Source organism: Saimiri boliviensis, chromosome 8 (genome assembly GCF_048565385.1).
Source record: "Saimiri boliviensis isolate mSaiBol1 chromosome 8, mSaiBol1.pri, whole genome shotgun sequence".
Lineage (NCBI taxonomy): Eukaryota > Metazoa > Chordata > Mammalia > Primates > Cebidae > Saimiri > Saimiri boliviensis.
The window spans coordinates 73,333,190-73,360,881 of record NC_133456.1 but is presented as its reverse complement, the minus strand read 5'-3'; the positions used below and the strand labels follow the sequence as shown (position 1 = coordinate 73,360,881).

The 27,692-nt window shown below is 47.5% G+C and overlaps 2 protein-coding genes across 4 annotated transcripts in view; one reads left to right on the top strand and one right to left on the bottom strand.

The window, feature by feature from the left end:
- The window catches only part of VPS8 (VPS8 subunit of CORVET complex), a 363,874-nt gene extending 338,418 nt beyond the window's left edge, over window positions 1-25,456 (bottom strand). The window contains exons 1-2 of one of the 3 annotated variants that reach the window (XM_074404642.1): window positions 25,137-25,456; window positions 23,331-23,426 (exon numbers count right to left, since the gene is read on the bottom strand). The gene's annotated coding sequence lies outside the window, so the exon portion shown is untranslated. Of the gene's footprint in view, window positions 1-23,330; window positions 23,427-24,920; window positions 25,107-25,136 lie in introns of those variants that run through there. The other 2 variants (XM_074404643.1, XM_074404644.1) reach the window with 2 other exon arrangements.
- A 55-nt stretch (window positions 25,457-25,511) lies between these two features.
- MAGEF1 (MAGE family member F1) lies at window positions 25,512-27,206 on the top strand. The gene has a single exon (XM_003926972.4). The coding sequence runs from the start codon at window positions 25,791-25,793 to the stop codon at window positions 26,706-26,708; it is 918 nt and encodes a 305-aa protein (XP_003927021.1). The 5' UTR covers window positions 25,512-25,790; the 3' UTR covers window positions 26,709-27,206.
- The last annotated feature ends 486 nt before the right edge of the window (window positions 27,207-27,692 follow it).

The following is a 27,692-nucleotide window of genomic DNA, read 5'->3' as shown; positions in this document are numbered from 1 at the left end:
GGGGATGATGATGACTTACCTTACTACAGAGGCAATGTATACAGAAGGCCTCACACACCACCCAGCACAATTTAATCACGCAATAAAAAGAAGCAATTACTGTTTTTATTGCCAAGGCTTAGGGGAGAGCTTCTCAACAGAATTGGTTCCAGGTGAGCAGAGACCTGACCCATCCCTTTAGCCCTTGGGGCTCAGCCTGGGCTGTCTGGACCCCCTGGATGGCCCTTCTCAAGCTGCCAGCAGTTCCTGCAGTGTGTCACACAGACAGTATCCATTCCTTCATGTGCAAAGAACATCGGGAAGCCCTGACTTAGAGACCTCCAAGTAGGCTTTAAAACCTACAAGGCCAGCCGGCCGGGCATGATGGCTTACACCTGTAATCCTAGCACTCTAGGAGACCGACGTGGGCGGATCACCTGAGGTCAGGAGTTCAAGACCAGTCTGGCCAACAGAGCAAAACCCCGTCTCTACTAAAAATACAAAAATTAGCCAGGTGTGGTGGCGTGCACCTGTAACCCAGGTACTTGGGAGGCTGAGGCAGGAGAGTCACTTGAATCCAGAAGGCGGAGGTTGCAGTAAGCCGAGATCGCGCCACTGCACTCCAGCCTAGGTGACATAGGGAGACTGCATCTCAAAAAACGAAACAAAACAAAACCTACAAGGCCTTTGGTGAGGTGGGCAGTGCGGAGGGGCATCTGCTGCCATAATAGGAATCAAGGAAAACAGCAAAAACCAGCCATAAAGAGTGAGTGGCCAGGTGCAGTGGCTCACACCTGTAATCCCAGCACTTTGGGAGGCTGAGGCGGGTGGATCACCTGAGGCCGGGAGTTTGAGACCAGCTTGACCGACATGGAGAAACCCTGTCTCTACCAAAAATACAAAATTAGCCAGGTGCATGCCTGTCATCCCAGCTACTCAGGAGGCTGAGGCAGGAGAATCACTTGAACCTGGGACGCGGAGGTTGCGGTGAGCCGAGATAGCACCATTGCACTCCAGCCTGGGCAACAAGAGTGAAACTCCATCACACACACAAAAAAAGGAGTGAGAGATGGTAGGCCTGGGAGGCAAGGGGCAGCCAGGAGGTCTCCGTGCCCTACACAATGTCCTGCACATGGACTCCCAGCACATATTATTAGCTGAGTCATTGATCCTGCTCTATGGGGAGCAGAGTCCAAGCTGAGAGATGCTGAGGGAGAAGGCTGGATAACGTCTGCTTAAGTGGGATGAGACAGGGCAAGGCTCAGGAGGCAGGGCTTGAGGGCTTGTGGGGACATGCTGAGGCTTAGGGGCTTGTGCTGCTCAGGGGTCAGAGGAAGACAACGGACAGGAGTCAGGGCAGACACTCAGGCGGGCATCAGATGGCAGAGCAGGGTGGAAGGCAGGCATTCGGGTCAGCAGGCAGCGGGGGCCGCAGGAAGCACGAGCTCCAGTGCCGAGAAGGCATTGAGCCAGGCTCAGCCATAGAGACTGGGAGCTACATGAAGCCCAGGAAGCCAGACAGAGGTGCTAACACTCGCTTAGCCCACTTTAGAGAGCCATGCAGGGATCACAGCCGTAATCACAGCCCACCCAGCTCGGGCATGGTGGTGAAAGAATCACATGAGAACCTCTCCATGCATGTGGGGACTGCCACAGACACCGGAGGGCAGGACTGGGGAGTGGAGGAAGCTGGGCCTGAGAAACTAACGTGGCTGCCACGTGGCCAACAGTGCCAGGCACAGCACTAGAGGAGCTCAGGAGTGTGCTGAGTTCAGGTGGGGCTGGGAGGCTGGCCCGTCAGGTGGGTGGTGTGGAGCAGCGGGACGCCTGCAACAGGAAGGCACCTGGTTCTGGGCAGCTGGACCCCAGCTAGAAGCAGGTTCCCAGAGAAGAGCAGATGAGTATCAGAGTCCAGCCCTTGTCAGACACCCTCAGGAGTAGTAAAGCACATGAGCTTTGGTCTCAGGCAACGCTGGTTTGACCTTTCCTGCTCCCCACTTTAGCAGTTGGACGGCACTGGTGGTAATACTTAACCTCTCTTGGTTTTCTTATCTGCAAAGTGGAAAGAATCATAGCACCTACTTCACAGGGATGAAGGTTAAATCGGGCCATTTGTGACCCTTCTAGTATATATAGATGCTCACAAAATTGCACCTATTCTAACCATGATGATTAGCCCCTGAGAATGTCAGGTCCCCAGAAATCAGGAGAGCTTCCCAGGTGACATGGGTAGACCACAGCAGAAGCCCAGCCCGTGCAAGAAGGAAAAATCACAAAAGCTGCGACCACAGATAAGCCCCTGTTCAGTCCTTGTAAGTCCTTAGCAAGTGATGTAATCCCTTCAAGCCTCAGTCTCCTCTCCTATAAAATGGAGTTACTACTACCTGCCTTTGGGGTTGTTGTGATGATTAAATGAGATAATGTATGTGAAGAGTCCGATCCTGTAGGAGCTTAGTGAAAAGCTACGCTATGGACTAGGATGATACAGGAGGGAGGTGGGTGAGGACGGCCCACGGCTGGCCCTCTGTACTCCACAGCCAGACCTCTCACAGCAGAAATACTTGCTCTCTGCAGAACAGACACAGCCAGAGCTAAGGAGGCTCCACAGGCACATACCCTGCAAACGTGCTCACATACTCTGATAGGATTCCACCTACCTGGATGGAAGTGACTTAGGAACTAGGTAAGCCACATCTGATGGTGGAGACAGCTGGTGGCTATAGCTGGGAAGGGAGAAGAGAAAGAATAAGGCGGTGGGGAGGGGCTGGTGGAAGAGATATTTCCATTGAGTCAGTCAGTAAATAATTACTTGCCCTATAGACACCAGGGTGAACAAGACTGTCATGGTCTCTATGCCCTCAAAACTGAGCCTAGTAGGGGAGCAATGAAAGGGGGGCTTTGTGGCCGGACACGGTGGCTCACACCTGTAATCCCAGTACTTTGGGAAGCCAAAGCGGGTAGATCATTTGAGGTCAGGAGTTCAAGACCAGCCTGGCCAACATGTTCAAACCCCGTCTCTACTAAAAATACAAAATTAGCTGGGCATGGTGGCATGCACCTGTAATCCCAGTTACTGAGGAGGCTGAGGCAGGAGAATCACTTGAACCTGGGAGGCAGAGGTTGCAGTGAGGCAAGATTAAGCCACTGTACTCCAGCCTGGGCAACAGAGTGAGACCGCATCTCAGAAAAAAAAAAAAAAATTGGGGGGAACTTTGGGGAGGTGGGGGCTCACGTGGGTGGGAATGTGTGCTGTGATCAGGTGACGGGGTGAAAGCAGCTGGGGATGCAGGCTGCGTCATTTGGTGGAGAGAGCACTGCGTGTCACCAGACAGACCCATGCCACGGCAGCTCTGCCTCTTACCAGTCCTTTGGTTCTGGACAAGTTAGCTTTGGGAGCCTTCATTCCCTCCTCTGCAAGACGAGACTGCGAGTACCTGCCTGACGGGGTTGTTGCTATTCAATCAGGCGCTACATAGAAACCTGGCCACTTAGTAAGTGCTCGGCACACGGGGCTATGGTTAATAAGAACATTAACCACGAGGGGAACCCTGGAGATAACCGGAAAGGATAAACGAGGCCTTGGGAAGCGTGTGCGTTGACAACTGCACAAATCTAACGTGTGAAGTATCTTCTGTGGGTGTAGGAGAGGTTTGGACTGGAGTAGGGTGGGGAGTCTGGATCCTCAAGAGGGAGGACCCCAAGTCAGCTCAAGCAAGGGGATGCAGTCCAGTTGAGGAAGAAAACACTTTCGGTCAGTGTCTGGCTTCAACGTTTCCACCTTTACTTTCTCCACGACGCCCCCTCAACAGCAGTTGGAAGGATGGCCCAGATCCCCAGAGCCAGTATTGAGCTTGGCCTGGCCACACTCTGAGAGAAAGATCCTGGACCAAAGTGTGGTATGAAAAGGAAATGGCTGCGCAATGGATATGTTTCTGTAGACAGAACAAATCCTCAATAAACATGTTACCTTTAAAAACAAATGGCAGTCCCATTGTAAGCAAAGGACTTACGAGACAAGGCCCTGGATAGGAACAAAGGAATCACCCCCACCAACGCTCTTGCCAGAAATGAGCTGAAATTCTTGGAGAAGTCTCGGAGCCAAAATTCTCAGGGAGAAGTCCCAGAAGACTGCCCATCAGGCGGGAAATGCAGGCAAAATGTAATGTGGAAAATGATGAGCTGGAGAACTATCCAACAAGCCCGCGCCGAGCTATGTCTTAATGAGGCGAACTCCAAAGATGCTTTTCCTTTAATCTGGCATTTGAAACGAAACGCTGCTGAGACGCCCCCACCGCACCCGTCCCACCCTCATGCGTTGCCATGACTACTCAAGTTCTTAGACTATGAAAGAACCACCTCAGCATTTTCCTCTGCAACAAAAGAAAATTATTGCAGGTTTCTGGGCAGAGAACCTCAAGGAATGGGACCTGTTATGGGATAGCAGGTTCTTCCGAATTGCGAGGGATGAAATCTGAGCCTACAGGGACCCACGCTTTCTGAAAAGCCAGGGGAAGGAAACTGAGGGTGACAGGGCCCTGCACTCGCCCCAGCTCACACAGCCTGGCTTCCCCCGTCGTGGCTGGCTCCCTCCCCTCAGCTGGACCTCATTTGCTCCTGCAATGAAGCAAGTTAAAAGAAAACACATCCCCTGTCCATATGGGAAGGGGCGGGGGGGTGGGAGAGGAGCAGGTCCTGGCTCAGTAGGTCCCAGGGGGGCAGCAGAAGGTGACTTCGCCGGCTCCCTAGTCTGCATGCTCTCGAGATAGCCAAGGGAGACCAACCTGTGGCACGACTGGGAAGCCCCTCCAAGGCCCCCTTAAAAGCCTGAGGTCCTGCTAATGGGGGCCGATCTAAGCCTTCTCCCAAATCCAGAAAGCAAAGCCGAGGAGGCAGTAGCGGGACAGGCAACCTGCTCCCTCATGCCCCCTCCCCATCCTGAGCCTCAAGCAGAAACTCAGACACTGCTTTCCTCCATCCTCCACATCCAATCCTTCCTCGCCCTTTGAGACTACTTCCTAAAAACGTCTCAAATCCATCCACCTCTTTCTTTCTCCATGGCCACTGTCTTGGTTCAGGCCTCACCATCTCTAGTCTGAAGTGTTCCTCCAGACCACGTCCACACCAGGCTACAGCAGTCATTTCAGAACACAAATCTGATCAGGTCACCTCCTGCCTAAAACCCTCCGGGGGCTCCTATCGCCTTTGGGATACATTTTCAAATTCCTTAGAAAGACATGCAAGGCCTTTCATGATGGACACCCCTCATCCTTGCTCACTCCACTCAGACGTAAAGAAAGCATTGCCCCAACTTCCACATTCTTCCATACCTCTGGGCCTTCACGAATGATCTCTTCTTAGAAAGGCCTTCCGTGACTCAGCATCCTGGACATCTGCTTACCTTTGACAGATCTGCTCTCCAGCCTGCTCTGTGCCCCAGAGTCTGCCCTGTATAGATTGCTTCAACCAGCTCCAGTGCCCTCTGGCTCCTGGCTGGGTTTGGCCAATGGGGACCACCAGCAAGAGTTTGGAAGACAGGAAAGAATGAGGTCAAGGTGCTTCATTCCCTCATTGAAAGGTCGCAGGCCAGGCGCGGTGGCTCAAGCCTGTAATCCCAGCACTTTGGGAGGCTGAGGCGGGTGGATCACGAGGTCAAGAGATCGAGACCATCCTGGTCAACATGGTGAAACCCCGTCTCTACTAAAAATACAAAAAATTAGCTGGGCATGGTGGTGCGTGCCTGTAATCCCAGATACTCAGGAGGCTGAGGCAGGAGAATTGCCTGAACCCAGGAGGCGGAGGTTGCGGTGAGCCGAGATCGCGCCATTGCACTCCAGCCTGGGTAACAAGAGCGAGACTCCATCTCAAAAAAAAAAAAAAAAAAAAAAAAGAAAGGTCGCATCAGGCCAGCTGATCCCTAGAAGGAAGGTCACTCCTATCACGGTGACCTAAATGACACGACTCTCCCTCTTCCCAGGGTAGAGGCTGCCCCTCTCCCCTGTCTTGTGGCCTAGGGGTAGAAACAGCTCTGCGCCGCCAGCCCTGAGGTTCTGGACTATCTCGTGTTGTTCTCCCACACTCTGCCCAAACCTTTGCAGATAACCTCCTTGTGCACAAACCCTTCTCACATTATCGTAACTTAAGGGCCTGTTCCCTTTTAGGACCCTGACTAATGCACGCATCCTTTGGCTCTGCCGAATCATCGCCATTCCCTAGGACTACATGTAGGCATCCTTCTCCAGGAAGGCTTCCCTGTTCTCCCAAGGCTGGTTCAGCTGCCCCTCCCCCTGGGCTCCTATAGGAACTCTGCAGGCGCCTGTCCCAGCTCTTCCCACACTATGGCAAAAGCCAGTCACTTCCACTAAATCTGAGTCCACAGAGGGTGACTGAAGTAAGAAATCTTTCGTGAGTCTGAGAGGAAGGTTCGGAATGGGGCACAGTGAGGAGTCTCGCTCCTGCTGAAGGATGAACCCCCTAGCTGCCCCCTAGTCACGTGGTTTAGTTGAGGAAGAAAGCAGTTGAGACCATGTGTGGTTGCTCATCTCTGCACCCCAGAATCTGGCACAAAACAGGCCTTCGGAAAACATTTGCTGAGTGAAGGAAAGAAGCTGTAGCCCAGAGTGAGACCCTGCCCAAGACCCACTAGGAAAAAGAGCAGCATCCCTTTGTGGTGGTGTTCCTCAGACCAGGGCACAGGGGTCAGTCAGATCACAGACCAAAGGGCCAGAGGAAAGGCTGGTACTTAAAAACTCCCAACCCCAGGACCTGAAAACCATGTCAGTGTGCATTGGGAGAGAGCAAGGGAGACGTGCTGGTTCCTGTTTCGAAAGCTGTGCTTCCTGAAAAGGAGTGAACAGCGTCCCTCAACCTACGTGGACACAGCGGAAGTGTTCCTCCCTGAGCTGAGAGCCCTGCAGACCTGGACCTCAACCCCAGGGAAACTCACATTAGTTTGCTGACATCAATTGTTAAGAGCCCAAGGACTGTTTGTGCCAAAGGACCCAGCAGTACCCTCCCCAATACATTACCAAATCATTCATTCATACTTTCAGTAAAATGTATTGGGGATATGTTCTCTGCAAAATACTTCCCTTGTGTTTATTCTGTTAAAATTCTATCCAAAAGGGAAGAGTCGTTTTTTCCCTTCCAGTCATTGTCCCCAGTGGACCTTATAAGAAGCCTAGCAGGGGCTGGCATGGTGGCTCACGCCTGTAATCCCACGACTTTGGGAGGCCAAGGGGGGTGGATCACCCGAGGCCAGGAGTTCAAGACCAGCCTGGCCAACATGACAAAACCCCATCTCTACTAAAATACAAAAAATTAGCTGGGCCTGGTGGTGTGTGCCTATAATCCCAGCTACTTAGGAGGCTGAGGCAGGAGATTCACTTGAACCTGGAAGGTGGAAGTTGCAGTGAGCCGAGATCACGCCATTGCACTCCAGCCTGGGCAACACAGCGAGATTCTGTCTCAAAAAAAAAAAAAAAAAAAAAAAAAGAGACAGGGCCAGAGGGTGCGCTTCCAGGCAGAAAGGCCCTGGGCACCTGGACAAATGATGGGAGATGGGCAGACACGGCAGGTAGAAGCAGAATAGTGAGCTGATACAGCAAGAGGGCTCCAGAGCGCTAGCTCCTGCTTGCTGTTACCGCATGTCTCTTGTTATCTGGCTTCCTCCAGTGCAGAATGGTGGTCTTCACAGGACCTAGCTCAAAGGGTTGCTGTGAAAATTAGATAAAATAAAATATCCTCCGTGAAGTCACCTAGAGCAGTGGGTGCCAACCCCACCAGACCCAGCGCTCCCTTTTTTACATCGAATCTTCTGTATGACCACCTTGACTATTGGAAAATGAAACTGATAGATGATATCACCCATCTATGCACGTATTTTTTAGAAAATCAATATACCACCCTAACTATAAGATAATGAACAAAAAGGAAAATAACCTAGAATAAACTAAGGCATTGCGATCTAGAAATGCCTGGGCATAACTATACTAGAAGAGATAATGTAGTCAAACGATTGCACCTATTTGTAATAAATAAGTTTGAACATAAGAGAAGTAAAACAATATTCACTGGAACATTATGGGTACTTCTTTATATTTGGTGTTCTGAAACAAGATTAAATAAGTCTTATACAGTCATACAGATATGTAGAATCATTTCTCATCTATAAATGCAGATGAAGGGAGGCGTGTTGTTTTGGCAACTCAAATACTATGAACATATTATTGTTGGTATTGTGGTTTTCTGAAATGGTAAACAACTCCTGGTAAAGAAAAAATACAGTGCTCTTTCCATTTATATAAAAATTCAGTGCATATTAAAATTGTATAAAAGGACTAGATGCGGTGGCTCACGCCTGTGATCCCAGCACTTTGGGAGGCCCAGGCGGGTGGATCACTTGAGGTCAGGAGTTCAAGACCAGCCTAGCCAACATGGTGAAACCCTGTCTCTACTAAAAATACAAAAATTAGCCGGGTGTGGTGGTAGGCACCTGTGATCCCACCTACTCAGGAGGCTGAGGCAGCAGAATCACTTGAACCTGGTAGATGGAGGTTGAGGTGAGCAGAGATCATGTCATCGCACTCCAGCCTGGCTGATATCGCAAGACACCATCTCAACAAATAAAAATAAAAAATAAAATTTTACAAAAGGACTGTGTTTATATACCAATTAGAAATCGGTTCTAGGCTCAGACCACTACAAAGAGCTTTTGGTTTGGTTGTTTTGTTGTCCTGTCCTGTCCTGTCCCTGTCCCTGTCCCGTCCCTGTCCTGTCCCTGTCCCGTCCCGTCCCATCCCGTCCCGTCCCGTCCTGTTTTGTTTTGTTTTTGAGACGGAGTTTCGCTCTTGTTACCCAGGCTGGAGTGCAATGGCGCGATCTCAGCTCACCGCAACCTCCGCCTCCTGGGTTCAGGCAATTCTCCTGCCTCAGCCTCCCGAGTAGCTGGGATTACAGGCACGCGCCACCATGCCCAGCTAATTTTTTGTATTTTTAATAGAGATGGGGTTTCACCATGTTGGCCAGGATGGTCTCGATCTCTCGACCTCGTGATCCACCCACCTCAGCCTTCCAAAGTGCTGGGATAATAGGCTTGAGCCACCGCACCAGGCCTATAAAGAGGTTTTCTACCTATATGAACATCTGGTGGGGCATTCAAATGGCAGGAGGCGTGCAGGAGGAGTCTTCATTGTACAAGACTGCCTCACCTATGCAGGAAGTCTGGCTCCCCTCTGCCTCCACCTAAGCAGTGCCCCCAACCAATATAACAAACACCACACTTTTCTAAAGTGCCTCTAGGAGGCAGCAGGGTCCCTACTGAAGATTAGTGGGCCAGAATTTATGGGGTTATCCAATAGGTAGCCTATGGAGGAATGAAGGATGACAGCCAAACAATCTCCAGAAATGCAGACCAGTCAGCGTTAGGGAACTCTATCAGCACGTCACACTTGGAGCCCGCTGTTTTGCTATGTTCTGCTACATTTTTGTTTGGTAGGGGCCATAGGGTAAGGCCAATCCGATGGACAGGGGTTGAGATCTCTCCTGAAGAGAGTGGAGAAGCAATCAGCACCAAAATGGACAGGGCTGTGTTGCACAGACTTCCAAGTTTAAAAAAAAATAAATAAATAACAAGCAGTCTCTGCAAACTGATATACCCTTGTATTTTTCTTCCCTGGACGATTATTGGGAGCTCTTTGAAAAGAGTGTCATCAGCATTCTTTGCAAATAACTCTCAGTTTGCTCAGCTATAGCTCTGCCGGGAACATCACAGAGTATTTCACAATGTTATGACATTTCGCCTCTCAACTGAATGTATCTAAAGAAAAGCCATTGTCTTTTGTGGATATAAAACCACACTTCTAGCAAGACAGGTCAAGGCATTGGGTGAGGTAGTAAGCTAGTGTCTGCCCACCCCGTTCCATCTTGATGCAGCCTTAATCAACAAAATCTTACTTGAATCTGAAGCTTATTTGCCACTAAAAGGAGCAATCATTTCTAACCATCCCAGGAAGAGACAGATCCTCATACAGAACTCTGGGTTTCAGATGGTGGCACCAGACACAAGGGGAATGCTTGTCTCCTTCTCAGCTTCATTCTTTATTTAGTGGGTCCATCTGAACTTTCAAGAGCACAGCTGTCCCAGCTTCTCCCCCAAGGCCAGGGCTGGTTTCATGGCACTGACCATGTTGGGGCAGCCCCCACACTGATGAGGCCAAGCCCTGAGCCCTCATGATCAAGTCGTATCTTGTAAACAAGATTTTATGGGCTCATGTTACTCTCTCTGTTTATTTCTGTTGTTCTCCCCAACCTGTGGTAAAGGCAGGTCTGAGGAATCCAGCCTGGTCTCAGCTGCCCTGTGCATGTTGAAGGGTGGGGATGATGAGTGAGAAATCCCAAGGGAAATTTCTAGTCACTCCTCTCCACACAGAGATTCTCCCTTCATTGCTAAGCTTGGAGGAATTGGCTTTAATTCATTACGAAAGTGGCGACTTTTCTCCCACAGAAGCTGGTGGAATCATGGAGGCCCTAGTTTTAGATGAACCAGGTAAGACACCAGGAAGGGGTCTCAAGACCATGGGCTAAGTAAGCCCCCGGGCTGGTTATCAGAATTTGAGAATACCATGAAGGCTGACTTTGCAGCGAGGAGCTATGATGTTGATGCCCCATTTGTTGGCTGTAGGGAGCACATTTTGTATCAATTTTGCCAGGAGACAAAGTGGGTCCACCAATAGTGGATGGAGGTCAGTGTACCTTTGGGAGAGAGTGGCCCCATCCACGGATAGAGTGGATGCAGCAAAGTTGGGAACCAAGCAGGCTTGACACGTCACCTACTATATGAGTTCACTTTCACACTGATGATAAAGACATACCTGAGACTGGGTAACGTATAAAGAAAAAGAGACTCACAGTTCCATGTAACTGGCAAGGCCTCGCAGTCATGGTGGAAGATGAAAGGCACATCTTACATGGCGGCACACAAGAGAGAACGAGAGCCAAGTGGAAGAGGAAACCCCTTATAAAAGCATCAGATCTCAAGAGACTGATTCACTACCACGAGACCCGTATGGGGGAAATTCCCCCCATGATTCAATTATCTCCCACCGGGTCCCTCCCACAACACATGGGAATTATGGGAGTACAAGTCAAGATGAGATCTGGGTGGGAACACAGCCAAACCCTATCACCTACATACATTTTTTGAGGACAGAGAAGGAGCCAAGAGAAAAGAGAACAAATGTGCAAATAAATACAATAGAAATAAAAACTGAAGGTGTTTTCTCAAGATTTATTTCTCATTATTTCCTACACTCCTCAGGAGTCAAGGTCAGCATGGTCCCTGGAACCCCTTAGAGGCAGGGGGAGTTACATCAGGGTGGGGACTAAAACAGCTCCATCTTAAAGAGAAACTGACATCATCTCCGAAAGCCCTGAGGAACGTGTTCTTACACAGACCTGAGTGCTGGAGCCGCTTGCTTTAGCAAGCACAGCCGCAGCCTAAACAGGGCTGATCCCTCCACCATCTGGCCTTCTGCTCCACAGAGCTGCTGCCCAAACTTGGGGTACGCTTTGGGAGAGAACCAGAGGGAAAGACCTCTCAGTCATAAATGTGGATCTCACAAAGCCTGTGCACGCAACCAACGGTTCTCAGCCCTGCATACACACTAGAATCACCCGCGGAGTTTTTAAACACACCCAGGCCTGGGCCCCACAGCCAGAGGTTCTCATTTAATTGGTCTGGAGTAGGACCCAGGCATGGATATGTTTTCAAAGCTCCCCAGGTGATTCTAATGTACAGCCAGAGCCGAGAACCACCATGTTATACAATAGGAGAGGCCCTCAGGCTCCCACTCAGATCCCAGTTACTCTTAATTTATATATACTTCGAACAATCCAGTTGTCTGGTTTTCTGGCTGTTATAAGATTAAAAGCAGTACTTTCAGAAGAGAAGAGAAAGGCTGCTAATGAAAAGACACTAACAGCAGCAAGACATAACACATGGAAGTCTGATCACACAGTAAAGATAGAAAACCTATAAAAAGCAAACACAGCATTCAGCCTCTCCCATATCCTATTTACAGTCAAGGCCTGAGGGATCACTTGATGGAGAGGAGGGAGCATGATGGTTGCAGCGTGAAGGGCAAGTGATAAATGTTGACTGTCCATGCTGTGAAAGGCGTGAAGGCGTGTGTAGACAGTTGCTACAAACATTAGCTCATTCGATTCTCATTACAGCCCTGTAAGTCTTATGATCCCATTTTAAAGGAAAAGAAACCAAGACTCAGGGAGGATCATTGGTTTGCTCAAAGTTGCAGCAGCAGTGAGCTGCAAAGCTGGGATCTGAATGTCAAATGTCGATCCCTTTGACTCAAAAGCTCACATCTGTTAGAAAGTGCCATATCTGCCTGTTAAGCACAATAGCTGATATTTCTAATGATGGGCCAAGGTCCAGAGCTGCGTCCCCCTCAGTGTCCAGCTGTTCAAGACGTTCACTGTAGGAATAGTTACATACACACACAAACACACACACATACACACACACACACACACACACACACACACATATGTGCTTTTTAACAGTGATGAAAGAACGGAGTATCCATCCAGGAAATAAATAAATAAATAAATAATACACACATTATTTCCCAGCTCACACCATTCGTCAAAATGAATACCAGATGGATAAAGATGGAAATGAAACCATAAAGGTACTAGAAGAAAATATGAGTGACTATTTTATAATCTTAGGATGGGGAAGGACTTTCCAAACATGTCAACAAAAGCAGAGACCATAGAGGAAAAGATTAATAGATTTGACTATGAAAAAAATTAAAAACTTCTGTGCATCAAAACCCATCATAAATTGAAAAAATATTCAGCCTTACTAACATTCAAAGAAAGGAAAATTAAAACAGCAATAAGAGACCTTTTTTGCTGATCAGATTTGCAATGATTAAAAAGAATTATTATCATACCAAGAGCTGGCATGGGTGGGGGGATCTGCACTCACACACGGGTGGAGGGGTATAAGCTGGGATAAGGGCATTTTGGCAACACATTAAAAAAAAAAAAAAAAAAAAAAGCCCAAGAAGGCGCATATCTTTGACCCAGTAATTCCATCTGCAAAAAGGAAAGGACAGCATTGATTCACTATATACATGAATGTCCATGTGCAAGGATTTTATTCACTGATGGAATATTGAAATATTCACTCTTTGGAATACTGAAAAACCAGAAGCAACCTGAAAATTTAACAAAAACGAATTTGTCCAATAAATTTTGCTATACATAAAAAGCAATGTTATATAGCTATTAAAAATGGTGCTATATAGAAGACCCGTGGAACAGAATAGAAAGCACAGAAACAGACCCGAGTAAATATGAGAATCTGGTCTATGAAAAATATCAAATCAGTGAGGCAAAGATAGATTTTTAAATAAGTCACATTTGGCTAACTGGAAATAGAAGCTGGACCAGTATTTCTCACAGTATGCCAGGATAAATTTCAGCTGGATCAGAGATACAAATGCAGAAAATTAAGCCATAAAATTGCCAGAATGATAATAGAACTCTTTTATCATCTTGGAGCAGTGAAGACCCTTTTAACTGATTCAAAAATTAAGAAGTCATCAAATAAATGACTGAAAAATACACCTACATAAAAAGTCTTAAAACACCTGCGGCCGGGCGCGGTGGCTCAAGCCTGTAATCCCAGCACTTTGGGAGGCCGAGGCGGGTGGATCACGAGGTCGAGAGATCGAGACCATCCTGGTCAACATGGTGAAACCCTATCTCTACTAAAAATACAAAAAATTAGCTGGGCATGGTGGCACGTGCCTGTAATCCCAGCTACTCGGGAGGTTGAGGCAGGAGAATTGCTTGAATCCAGGAGGCGGAGGTTGCGGTGAGCCGAGATCGCGCCATTGCACTCCAGCCTGGGTAACAAGAGTGAAACTCCGTCTCAAAAAAAAAAAAAAAAAACCACACCTGCATGGCAAAAACTCCATAAGCAAAGTAGAAAAACAAATGGCTAACTGAAAAACAAATTACAACTCATTTCACAAAAGGTCCATCACTCTAACACATATTTGTTTTTTTTTCTTTTTTGCCTTAGCCATGCATGAGCATCTAATACATATTTGTTTCTATAAATCAAAACCAATATCCCAATAAAAGGGTACCACTGTCAGAAAAAAACACACAAATGGCTTTTAAGCTTATGAAAGAATGTTCAACCTCATCTATAATAACAGGAGAGCAAATTATATAGAATTTGCAATGATATACTCACTTTTCACCTATCAGATTTGCACATATCCAAAATATTCTCACTTGCTAATGTTGTAGGGAAACAGATACCCTCATTCTTTGCCGGTGGGGGGCAACATGGCACATCCTTATGAAGGACAATGTGGTATTTTCTATCGATGTTACCACTACTCTATTTTCCCCTTGATTCATTAGTCCTAGTCTCAGAATTTTTCCTACAAATATATTTACACACAGAAATTACATATGTACATATTACAAAATTATTTATAACAGCAAAATATCAGAAATATTTCAAATGTCCAATTCGGTGAGTTGGTTAGATATTATGATCCATCCATACCATGAAATACCAGGAAGCTCTCTATATACTGATATGGAAGTCTCCACTATACGCCATTATGGTTTTTTTGGTTATGGTTTTGTTCCTTTTTTTTTTTTAAGCAAAGTGCCAGAGGGGAGGGATGAACAGGAGGACACGGGGCATTTTTGGGGCAGTAAAAATACTCTGTATGATTCTACCGCGGTGGATCTATGTCATGATACGTTTATCCACAGGATAAACACCACCAAGAGTGAATGCTAATGTAAAATATGGTATTTGGTGATCACGACGCCGATGTAGGTTTATCAACTGTAACAAATCTATTACTCTGGTGGGGGATGTTGATAGTGGAGGAGGCTGTGGATGTGTGCAGATAGGATATACATGGGAAATCTCTGAATCTTGCTCTCAATGTTGCTATGAACCTGAAACTGCTAAAAAATAATAGTCTCTACAAAAAACAAAAACTAAACAGCAAGGTGCCCAAGAGTATATTTAGTGTGTTATCTTCTATGTAAGAAAGGGTGGGGAATATACATTTGCATTTGCTTATAACTATGAAAAGCAGTGTCCTATGGGAAGGGAAGGCAGAGAACCAAATGAATGGGAGCATGCGTGGCAACAAGAATTCTCAATGTATGCTTCTGAATGTTGTTTTGATTTCTGAACTATGCAAAAGCATTATTTATTTTTTAAAATAAAATTAATACATAATGGTACAGGTTCATTTGTGTTGACATAGAGTTTCAGAATTGATTTAGCGCATAAAGTAGGTCATAGGAGTCTATATAGAATAATCCCAATTTTTAAAAATATATCATACCTATGTGGTCCTATTCATCTATATTGGGAGACAGGAAAGTCTAGAAAGATACATTCTAAAATATTAACAGTGGTCATCTTTAGTTGGTGGGATTTAGGGTTATTTCATTTTAATTATTTTTCTTTTTAATCTGTATTTTCTAACGTTTATAAAATCCTCATGTTTTATTTTTTTAATTATGAAAATAAAGAGAAAAAAACTTACTTCAAACAAGCCCCAAGGAAACATGAATAATCCAGGAAAGACAGTTGCAACATGACAAAGAATTTCAAATCTTTACTATTTAAAGAACTCTTGCAAAAAATAAGAAAAAGAAGAACGCTTCAGGAAGAACCCAAATAAACAACAGGATGAATGTGAAACACTTACGCAATGTATTCTTAGCAATAAAATGATAATATTGAACACTATTTAATTACGAAGAGAGTCATTATATATTAAGAAAAAGGCCGGGCACGGTGGCTCAAGCCTGTAATCCCAGCACTTTGGGAGGCCGAGGCGGGTGGATCACAAGGTCGAGAAATCGAGACCAACCTGGTCAACATGGTGAAACCCTGTCTCTACTAAAAATACAAAAAATTAGCTGGGCATGGTGGCGCGTGCCTATAATCCCAGCTACTCAGGAGGCTGAGGCAGGAGAATTGCCTGAACCCAGGAGGCGGAGGTTGCGGTGAGCCGAGATCGCGCCATTGCACTCCAGCCTGGGTAACAAGAGCGAAACTCCGTCTCAAAAAAAAAAAAAAAAAAAAGAAAAAAAAAAAAAAACAGGCTAGAAAATAGTATTGTTTTAATAAAAATATATCTATACCACTCTTACAGACTTTATTCAATGTATCTATGTATAGATATAAATACATGCACAGAATTAAATCTGTGAGGATGGGGACTGAAGGGTATATAGACATGATTTCTGAATGGTAACATCATAGGAGTTTAATTTTTTTTTTTTTTGCCTTAACATTTTTCAGTGATAAAATGGTTACTTGTATAAGAGAAAGTATTTATAATATTGCCTTGTGAAAAATTTAGCCACAAATAAGTCTCTCACATTGTATTTAATAATGAAAAACTGAAAACAAACTAAATGTATAACAGTAGGCATTAAAGGTGACACAGGGTCCATGGGCAATTTCAATCACAAATAATTACCTTATAGGAAAATATATTAGAGTGAAAGATTCAGGTATGTGAAGAAATATAATGTTATGCATATACAAAGCCACAGTGTACGTGCAGTATACACAAAATGACTCCACTGGAAAAAAAAAAATTGTATGTGCTTAGAATAATTGGAGGAGGATATCCACCAATGTATCTGTTTCCTGTAGTTACCCCTGGGTGGTGAAATTACCGGTGTTATTTTGTCTTTGTTTTTTTATTTTTGATGGTCAAGATTTTCTCAACTCCACAATAAATAGTATCTTCTAACAATGAGAAAAAAATTAAGCACTAAGTTATTTTTTTTAATGCTTTAAAAACAAAGATGATTCAAGAAACAAATTCTAAACTATATAAGAATTGGCTCTCCCAGAAAGAGCCAAATGAGTTAGGGATTTTGGCTAACTGAGGTGGGTTATCTCCACCTACTGATGACAAGGAGAAGTCTGGCATGGCCTTTCTCCTCACTGGGATGCTCAGCCCCTCTTCCTCCTTCCCTTGAGTCTTTTCTTTTCTTTTCTTTTCTTTTTTTTTTTTTTCTGAGATGGAATCTTGCTTTGTTACCCAGGCTAGAGTGCAGTGGCACAATCTCCGCTCACTGCAACATCCGCCTCCCAGGTTCAAGCAATTCTCTTGCCTCAGCCTTCTGAGTACTGGGATTACAGATGCGTGCCACCACACCCAGCTAATTTTTGTATTTTAGTAGAGACGGAGTTTTACCATGTTGGCCATGCTGGTCTTGAACTCCTGACCTTGTGATCCACCTGCCTTGGCCTCCCAAAGTGCTGAGATTACAGGCGTGAGCCACCACGCCCGGCTGAGTCTCTCTTGACTATAGGGTGTTGGCCACCACACTGGGCAAAACAAAACTGCCCATTAGTATATGAAGGCTGGATGCTGCAACAGGCAGTGCTCCCCAAGAATCCCTGGTCCAACCACTCATCTTACAGCAGGTAAGTTAATAGACCTGCTGGGCCAGAAGGTGGTTGGAGGGCAGCATCATTGAGGAAGAGGCCACGGCACGAAGGTTCTTTGCAAAACTTGTTCCTGGCTCAGACCCTCCTTCCACTGCTTCGGCGACAGCCTCCTTGGCCATCTTAATCTTATTGCTGAGTTTGTCAAAAGAAAGGAGCTGCCGGACATGGGAGCTCACGCCTGTAGTCCCAGCACTTTGGGAGGCTGAGGCAGGCGGATCACCTAAGGTCAGGAGTTCGAGACCAGCCTGACCAACATGGTGAAACCCCATCTCTACTAAAAATACGAAAATTAGCTGGGCGTGGTGGTGCACACCTGTAGTCCCAGCTACTCGGGAGGCTGAGGCAGGAGAATCACTTGGACCCGGGAGGCGGTGGTTGCAGTGAGCTGAGATCGCACCATTGTATTCCAGCCTGGGCGACACAAGCAAAACTTCATCTCAAAAATAAATAATAAAACAAAATAAAGGAGCAGCTACAAGGTGGGTGTCTCTCAGGCAGCACCCCCCCCAAAAGTGCCAGGGCAAAGAGGTGGGCTCTGAGACCCAGGCAGCCCCCAGGCCCTTTATGCCTCCTGAGAGTTTATTACAACAGCCTCCTAACCAGCCTCTTGCCCTCAATCCCCGCCCTGCCCACCCTACCTTCCAGGCCCCTGCCTCCCATCTTGAAATACAGCTAACGATTTTATTCCTGGGATCAAAACAGTTTATGTAAAATCAGTGCTTCTCAGTCTTTACCACTGAAGCGCACCAACAGTAGACAAAAGAAATGCCTTCAGTTCCCCTGGGGGACTGCAGAGCCGGGGGCGCCTGCCAGCACACCCAAACTCTCTTTGAAGTCTCCTGTTTTCTCTTAAAAATTCATGAGAATGTTGCATTCTCCTCCATGATATAGCTGAATTTCTTTTAATATGAAGATATTTAAAATTATTCACCTCAAGGAAAATTGATGTTCCTGAAAGAAATACTGTGTTTATCCAGAGGCTTCAAGTATCCTCCTTGGAGAATTATCTACACGATAAAATCCGAACTCTTGACAAGCAAGGCTCTTTAAAATTGGGCCTTCATAAACCTTTCTGCTTTTCTGCTCCCGCACCTTGGCACACGCTCCAGTCTCTGGGCCGCTTGCACTCGGGTCATTTCCTGATATGCCAGCTTCTTCCCAGGCCCCGTGTGTGTGTTTGCTTCCTTTGGGACCACACTCCCTGCCTGTTGACAAGCCACTATTCCTAAAGCCTCCAGGGGGATCAAACACCACCTCCCACAGGAAACCTTCTCTGATCGCCCAGGACAGATACGATGTGAGAGGGGCTGTGAAAACAGCCTGTGTTTTGGAATCAGAAGGCTGGTGTTCATCCTGACTCCAACTCTTGACAGTGGACACATGATCTAACTTCTCTTAGATTTCATTTGTAAAATGGGGAATAATTATGCTGCCCTCAAAGGGCTGTTCTAGGGATTAAATGAGATTCAAGCAATTGCGCAGTGCCCAGCAGACACTCCCTTCCACCCCTCCAAATTCCCATAGCACTTTACTGATACCACTGATGTCAAGAGTATGCGTTTACCTGGTCATTCTTTTTATGATGGCTTATTTCCCCTAAATAGATAAGTGGTTCCCAACATCCCCAAAAGCTTCTTGTATTACCCCATGGTCCCACAGCTTGAAAGATTTTGGTTATTAAATTGAACACATTTATGAAACAATGAACTGCTTTTCTCAGTTCTTGATCCTGGTGAGCTTTCTGAACACTGAGAGGGTTGCCAGCCTTTCCTCTCACGCCTAACTCGGGACTTGGTGTTGGGCGCCACCCACCAAGGCCATAAACACCTTGAATCTCCAGCCCTGTTTCCACACTTGCCACAGCACCGTACTCAGCGCCTTGTGCTGAAAACACACCTAGTAACTGCTTATGGCATAAACAACAAGTTTCACACACACGACCCGGGAGAAGCCCTCTCCCAATAAGCTGGCTGGTGTGCAGAAAGGGGTCATTGTTACGGGAGGCAGAGCTGGAGGCAGGCCCTTCTCCTCCATCCACCCAGAGCAGCACCCCCAATTATACCAGCTGGCCTCCAACTTGTGTGTGTGAGCCGATTAAAAAGCACCCTCTCTCCAGTGTCTGGAAACTCCTGCAAGGAAAGTTTGCTGCCCAAAGTTGGCTTTTGACTAGAGTCTTAACAAGAGGCCTCGGCAGGCTGTGGTTAGAGAGACAATGTCACTTAGAGGAGCAGCTTGAAGCAGCAGTTAGGAGAAGAATTATTTTAATGAATACATTTCCTTTCAATTGTATGGGAATATCAAGATCCCATTAGAATGGGGAAGCAATTAGAACTAATAAAGATGAATGCACAGTCCTCTGTGCGTGCGGAATAACAAGCAGGCCACAAAGGGACTCCGGAGAGCCCGCTCTAATCCAACGAACGGGCGGCCAGCAGAGGGGAAACGGCTCTGTTCAGCCGCTCAAAGCCCCAGCGCCCTGCACATTCTGATCACGGCCTGCAAATGGCGTGAGGTGGGCCTTGGAGGTGGGGGCTGGGCCCCCCCGCCCTTGCCGGGCCTCTTGGGGATTGAGATGGGCTGTTGGCAGCCCCTCGGCAACAGCCATTCAGACCAGGGCCCTGGCTCCTGGCCAGGCTCTCGCCCGCCCCTTGCACTGGGCCTCATTGTGTCCAGGTGGCAAATGCCTTCTCGCCAACTCTCCTTCGAGGTTTAGAGAGGGGGTGGGACAGGGGAAGAGGGAGAAGGGGATGAATGAGTAGGGGGCCCTCTGCCCCCTGCCACTCCCCTCCCCCGCCGGCCAGGGTCTGCTCCTCCTCTGGGTTTGGTGTTGTATTACAGACACTGGTGAGTCACTGGCAGCCAAACACAGAAGTACTGTTGCTAACACAATTACTCTTCAAACAGTAACAAACAATTTTCATTACCCAAGTCAGATCAAATCATCCGCCTGGCCATCCTGCCTCAATCCCAGCCCCACAGACGGGACCCAAAGCCTCACACTCTGCCCATTCTGCTCTGACAAAACCAGCCTTCAATCTGTCCCGGACTGGGGACAGGGACAAAGCTCTTCCTCTGATCCCTCCTTGGAGCCTGCTTAGCTGTACGGCTGTCAAGCCTGTCAGGAGAAATAGAGAAGCCACGAGCACCTACGCAGCCTGAGGACTGTCGGATCGGGGTGACATGCTGTTACTCAGCACCTGTGTGCAGGCGTTCAAGGGTTTGGAGGACTTGACTGCCGAGTTTAGAAGGAATCCAGCAAGATAACCCTGGCTCCCCACCAAAGTATTCACTGGCCTCAAATGGAGTGTCAGTACTTGACATTTCTTTATTTAATCTTTTTTGGCCAGACGGTTTTTTCAACCAGGAATGTGTAAGCTGTTCTGAAATGTCTGTGTAAGAGGCCAGTCACCCTCATTACTGGGATTTTTCCACCACGTCTCTTTTAGAAAAGGGTCCGTAACATTTTCTATTTGTTTCCTAACGGTGGGGCACGTTAAAAGCATATTCACATTAATAATCTTGATTGAACTTCAAAACAACTCTGTGGGGATGGGCAAAACGAGGGTTGTTGGGGCCTAAAGATGAGGAAATAGTGGCCCACAGAGGGTCCGCATCCTGTGCAGGGTCACAGGACGGGTGAGCAACGACCTGGTTCCGTGCTTTGTCCCAGGAAACCTCCCTCGCGTCTCCACTGAGCACTGGGCATTCCAGGACAGTCCATCCTGCAATTCTGCTTTTCCAGTGGAACACCCTTCTCCCTTCCACGCATGAGACTGCAGGAAGCACCGTGGGCTTTTGAAGACTCTAGTCTAGGCAACGAAGGAGGCTCTCTCAAGAAGATTCCAACCCAACAGTCACTAAAGTATATGTCTTGCCATCTCCCAAACCAAAGACATACACCTTTCCTCCCTTTCAAAAGCTTAGGTAAGGAAGGTGTGAAAAGTCTGCTTGTCCAGTTACATGTGGACACAGGAAATGGGAAAACCGTTTGCATCCCCTCTACTATAACATGGGAACATCTAGGGATTGGCAAGTGGCAGGGTAGGGTCGATTCACCTTTCTTACTCCACGCCACCTCCCATACCGAAAGGCCTATTCATTCAATTTTTAAAAATCCTTTCTTATTTTTATACATTTTGAGGTATGATTCATTCACTAAGAAATGCACACCTGGCTGGGCGTGGTGGCTCATGCCTGTACTCCCAACACTTTGGGAGGCCGAGGCGGGTGGATCACTTGACGTCAGGAGTTTGAGACCAGCCTGGCCAACAAGGTGAAACCCCTTCTTACTAAAAATACAAAAATTAGCCGGGTGTGGTAGTGCACACCTGTAGTCCCAGCTACTTGGAAGGCTGAGGCAGGAATATAGCTTGAACCTGGGAGGCAGAGGTTGCAGTGAGCTGAGATCACGCCATTGCACCACGCCAGCCTGGGTGACAGAGTGAGACTCTGTCTCAAAAAAGAAAAAAAAAGAAAAAAGAAAAAAATGCATAGCTATTAAGTGTACACTTTGGTAAGTTTTGACAAATGTATACCTACATCTAAACCAGGATACAGAACACTGCCATCACCATCAAAACTTCCTGGATTCCCCTGTCCAGTCAACGCCATCCCAAGCCTCCACTGCCCTCATTTCTATCACCACAGATTAGCTTTGAACATCAGAGAAATGGAATCATATGACATGCATAAACTTTTGTATCTTTCTTCTGTCCCTCAACGTATCTGCCAGACTCATTCACGTTGTGTCTGTAATCGGTTCCTTCTTATGCGTAGCAATGTCATTCATTCAGTTCTTAAAACCCAGCCCTATTACTGTGGAATTGTCCGTCAAAACTCTTCTCACTGACTATCTCTTCTGCATGCTCCTCTCCACGCATATATCACCTGCGTATCTCCCTGACAATCCTTGCAGGGAGGAAAACATGTCAGTGGACTATTTTATCTCTAGCACTGTCCTTTTAGGTAGGGGTGGCTCTCTCTGCCTTCAGGAAAAATAGATAACCAGGCAGTCTTGCTTCAGAGTAGACAGATCTGGGTTTTCATTTCTGGTCTAGCACTTAACAGACGGGTGGTTTGGGGCAGGTGATTTAACCTCTCTGTGACTGTTTTCCCATTTGTAAATGCAGATAATAATACCTTCCTAATAGGGATTTGTGAGGACTAAATTATATTGTACATAAAATGTTTGGCACAATGAAAACTAATAATAGCCTCGAGCTAGACTATCATAAACATCCTCTCTTGCTTCATTCACATACTTTCAGTTTTTCTAAGTCATATGATACAAATGGGTATATAGTTTCCAAAGTTTTTAAAAGGAAGATCTCATATTGAGATTTTGAAAAGTCTGTCAGATATGTACTTAAAATAAATAACTTATTTCCTAGGGAAAAAAGTAAAGGCTTGGTCATTTATTCATTGGCAATTATATATCGAGTACTGACTAGGAAAAGCGCTTCAAAAGAGCGAAAGACATAGCCCTAGCTTTTAGGATGTTTGGTTTGGGGAGGGCAGCAAGATAAGCACAAAAACATTCTAATACGAAGCACAGCGAATGATGATAACCAGAATTAGCATCTCTGAATGCAGTGGTTAAGAGAATGGTCTGTGGAGTTGTGCTATACGGGGCCACATCCCAGCTGCGTGATGCTGAGCAAGCTACTTCACCTCTTTGCGTGTAACCTCACCTGGAAAATGGTGCTAATAATACCACTTACCTAGCAGGGCTGCAGTATCAGGAAAAGGTGGCCCAGAGTGTTGAGAATCCTGTTGCGAGGTCGCAGAACGGGTGAGGGCTTACCTGATTCCTCGCTTCGTCCCAGGACTCCTCCTCCACATCTCCAGAGTCTAGGCATTCCAGCACAGTCCATCTTGCAACCCTCATGTTCTAGATTGCCTATGAAAACATGCAGTAATGAATAGCTGACATTTACTGAATATCAGTATGTGCCAAGCACTGTGTTAAATGCTTATGTGCATTACTCCGCATAATCCCCACAATGCGGTTACTACTGTTATACTCATTGTACTGACAAGGCAACAGAAGGGCAGAGGTTTCGGCAACTTGCCCAACATTACATAGCTAGTAAGTAGCAAACTGTGTCACAGAAAAGAAACAATCGTCTGTGAAACGGGGGTGATGGTATTACTACTTATATTAGTGAGAATCCGATGAACTAATATTTGCAAAGTGCCTAGAACGGAGGCTGGCACCTAATAAGGCCTAAATACGTGGATATGAACAAATTGCTAAGGTGATTCAGAGATGGCAATAAATAAGTTCTATGCATGGTGACTAAGGAAGGCTTTGGGAAGGTAATGTTTATATTGGGCCATGAATAGTGGACAGGATTTGGATAAATGGAGGTGATAGAGAGGGCATTTCAGACAGGGAAGGAAGGAAGGGAGGGAGGAAGGAAGGAAGGGAGGGAGGAAGGGAAGCAGAGAGAGAGGGAGAGAGGAAGGGAGGCAGGAAGGAAAGGAGGGAGGGAGGAGAGGAGGCAGGAAGGGAAGGAGGGAGGGAGGAAGGGAAGCAGGAAGGGAATCGGGGAGGGAGGGAGGGAAGGAAGGAGGGAAAGGAGGGAGGAAGAGAAGGAAAGAAAGAAGGATGGAAGGGAAGGAGGAAGCAAGGAAGCTTGGCGTTGGGAAGGAGGGGGGGCTTCGGAGCCCCTCCTCACCCAGAAAGGCACGAGGGCCTTGGCAGCCAAAGCTGTGGCATGGCGCAGGGCCCCGCCGTCTGAATCGGATGGTGGCAGAGTTGGTGCAGTTCTTCCTGGTGAAAGACAAGAAGAGTCCCATCACACATTCGGATGGGACTCGGTGGAGGGGGGGGAAGGAAGGAAGGAAGGAAGGAAGGAAGGAAGGAAGGAGCAAGAAGCAGAAGAAAGCTCAGAGTGTGTTAAAAAAAAAAAAAAAAGTTGGGGGGACCGGGCGTGGTGGCTCATGCCTGTAATCCCAGCACTTTGGGAGGCCGAGGCGGGTGGATCACAAGGTCAAGAGATCGAGACCATCCTGGTCAACATGGTGAAACCCCGTCTCTACTAAAAATACAAAAAATTAGCTGGGCATGGTGGCGCGTGCCTGTAATCCCAGCTACTCAGGAGGCTGAGGCAGGAGAATTGCCTGAACCCAGGAGGCGGAGGTTGCGGTGAGCCGAGATCGCGCCATTGCACTCCGGCCTGGGTAACAAAAGCGAAACTCCGTCTCAAAGAAAGAAAAAAAGAAAGAAACATGTGGGAGTAGTAAAATTTGACTTGGGGAAAAAAAAAAAAAAAAAAAAAAAAAAATCCCTTTCTTCCAACCCATCCCTATTCCTGCCAGCTGTCCTTCCTCAGTGTATCTTATCATTTTCCTCGTATCCCCATGGAATCTGCTGTCCTTACTCCCTCACCATAATGATCCGCTGAATAATATTTATGGAGTTCCTCTCTGTCCGGCACTGCTCTGGGCACTGAGGATACACCCGGTGAACAGGCCAGGTCCCAGTTCCCAGTGTGCACTATAATCATCATCCAAACTGGATTCCCGCTTTCAGCCAGCCAAACTCCAGCGCATCTCCCACGTTACCGCCAGAACAGGAAGACACAGTTCAGGCCCAGACGCTCACTTGCTTAAATCCTCCTGCAGGAGCTTTTCCTTCCGTCCATCTCCCTAGCACCCTTTGCTGACTGGCTCCCGGCCTTCAGCGCGCACTCCAGGGCCACGGAAAAGCCCCGAAAGCCCGAGATGCACACACTTACACGTGGGCACTTGCAGAGAGCAGGTGGGCGGCATTCCATCCCTATTTCACCCCTTGGACCCTGAAACGTTCCCCACTCTGCATGCCTCGGAGGGGAGAGGCCTGGCACATTCCCCCGCCCCCGGCTTTCCGAGCCTAAAATCCAGCACACGGTGCACCCCCCGGCCCCACCCTCTGGCACTTCCACTCAGAGTAGCCCAGGCACACCCCAACCCACAGGGGACCGGAAGAGGCGGAGCTTCGCGCAGCACTGGGGTCGCCATCCTGGCTGCGGCGGCCGGAAGTGGCCCCTCGCGCGGGCGCGGACTGAGGCTGCGCGCCGCAAGTCCCGGCTGCTGGCGGGGTTGCGGGCGCAGTTTCGACTCCCGTGAGGTGCCGCCCAGCAGCCGCCGAGCTCCCTGTGCCATCGCTCCTGGTCCTCCCGCCGCCCCAGCCGCTGTCCAACCCCTCCCCTGGCGCCTGCGCGGCGGCTCGCACACCCCTCGGCCCTTGTAAGCGCTCTGCACCTGCCTGCGCGGAAACATGTTGCAGACACCAGAGAGCAGGGGGCTCCCGCTCCCGCAGGCCGAGGGGGAGAAGGATGGCGGCCATGATGGTGAGACCCCGGCCCCGGCCGCCTCGCAGGAGCGCCCCACGGAGGTTCCTGGCGCCGGGAGGGAGGAAGGGGCTGCGGAGCCCGCCCTCACCCTGAAAGGCGCAAGGGCCTTGGCGGCCAAAGCCTTGGCACGGCGCAGGGCCTACCGCCGTCTGAACCGGACGGTGGCGGAGTTGGTGCAGTTCCTCCTGGTGAAAGACAAGAAGAAGAGTCCCATCACACGCTCGGAGATGGTGAAATACGTTATTGGAGACTTGAAGGCTCTATTCCCGGACATCGTCGCGAGAGCCGCAGAGCATCTGCGGTATGTCTTTGGTTTTGAGCTGAAACTGTTGGACCGCAAACACCACAGTTACATCCTGATCAACAAACTAAAGCCTCTTGAGGAGGAGGAAGATCTGGGAGGAGATGGCCCCAGATTGGGCCTCTTAATGATGATCCTGGGCCTTATCTATATGAAAGGTAATAGTGCCAGGGAGGCCCAGGTCTGGGAGATGCTGCGTCGGTTGGGGGTGCATCCCTCAAAGAATCATTTCCTCTTTGGGTATCCGAAGAGGCTTATTATGGAAGATTTTGTCCAGCAGCGTTACCTCAGTTACAGGCGGGTGCCTCACACCAATCCACTGCAATATGAATTCTCTTGGGGTCCCCGAAGCAACCTGGAAATCAGCAAGATGAAAGTCCTGGGGTTCGTGGCCAAGCTGCATAAGAAGGAACCCCAGCACTGGCCAGTGCAGTACCGTGAGGCCCTGGCAGACGAGGCCGATAGGGCCAGAGCCAAGGCCAGAGCTGAAGCCAGTATGAGGGCCAGGGCCGGTGCTAGGCCCGGCATCCACTTCTGGTGAGGGTTGGTGAAAAGGTGGCCAGTGGGGTCCCTGTGGGAATGAGCTACTGTCCTGAGTCATAAGTAGGGTCTTATTTCTGTAGAAATCGTGTGACTTTAAGGATTTAGATTTTATATCTTGTTATGTTTTGTTACATTTAATACACTGTTAAAATGCTGTTTGTCAGTGGGATTGGTTTGCTGTTTCCTGTGGGATTTTGTTGTAGAGTTTTGCTGGTTTTGTAAGATGGATTGAACTTTGTATTTATACTGTGACTTTGAACAGATGACGCAGCACTGGAAGTACTTAGATGGTTTGAAGGAACTCTGTAGCATGATCTGGTACCAGGGGAAAATAACTGGCGTCTAGCCTCCCAACACTTGTCTGTTGTATATAAAAGAAAAAGGACTGACACGTACCTCTGTTTGCTTAGCTATTTGAGTATCTAGAGAAACATTAAAATGTAATGTATTAGCAGTATATACTGGTACACTTAATAAATTAAACATTTGTGGAGCATCTTGTTTTTTGTGATGCAATGTGTGGGCACTTGGGGATAGAATACTCAACAAAATAAAGGTCCTACTTTTTTTCAGAATAAGAGAGTAAGTAAATAAACAAGAAATTAACAGTGTAGTGTGTTGAAGCCTACAAAGGGATACTTAACCGAGCTGAGGTGATTGAGTGAGGTTTGCTTGGGGTTACCTTTAGTCAGACTTTGGGGAAAGGGGAAAAAGATGGGGCAGGGGAGGGGGAGGAGAAGGAATAGAGGAAAAAGATGGAGGTAGGGAAGCCAGGTGTTGGGGATAGTAATAAAAATGATTTCAGACCCTTCGTGGTGGCTTATGCCTGTAATCCTGGCACTTTGGGAGGCTGAGGTAGGCAGATCACCTGAGGTCAGGAGTTCAAGACCAGCCTGGCTAACAATGTAAAACTGTTTCTGCTAAAAATATAAAAATTTGGCAGGCATGGTGGTACATGCCTATAATCCCAGCTACTTGGGAG

Coding starts and splice junctions, on each gene's coding strand:
- MAGEF1 (XM_003926972.4), top strand. CDS start 25,791: ATGTTGCAGACACCAGAGAGCAGGGGGCTCCCGCTCCCGCAGGCCGAG.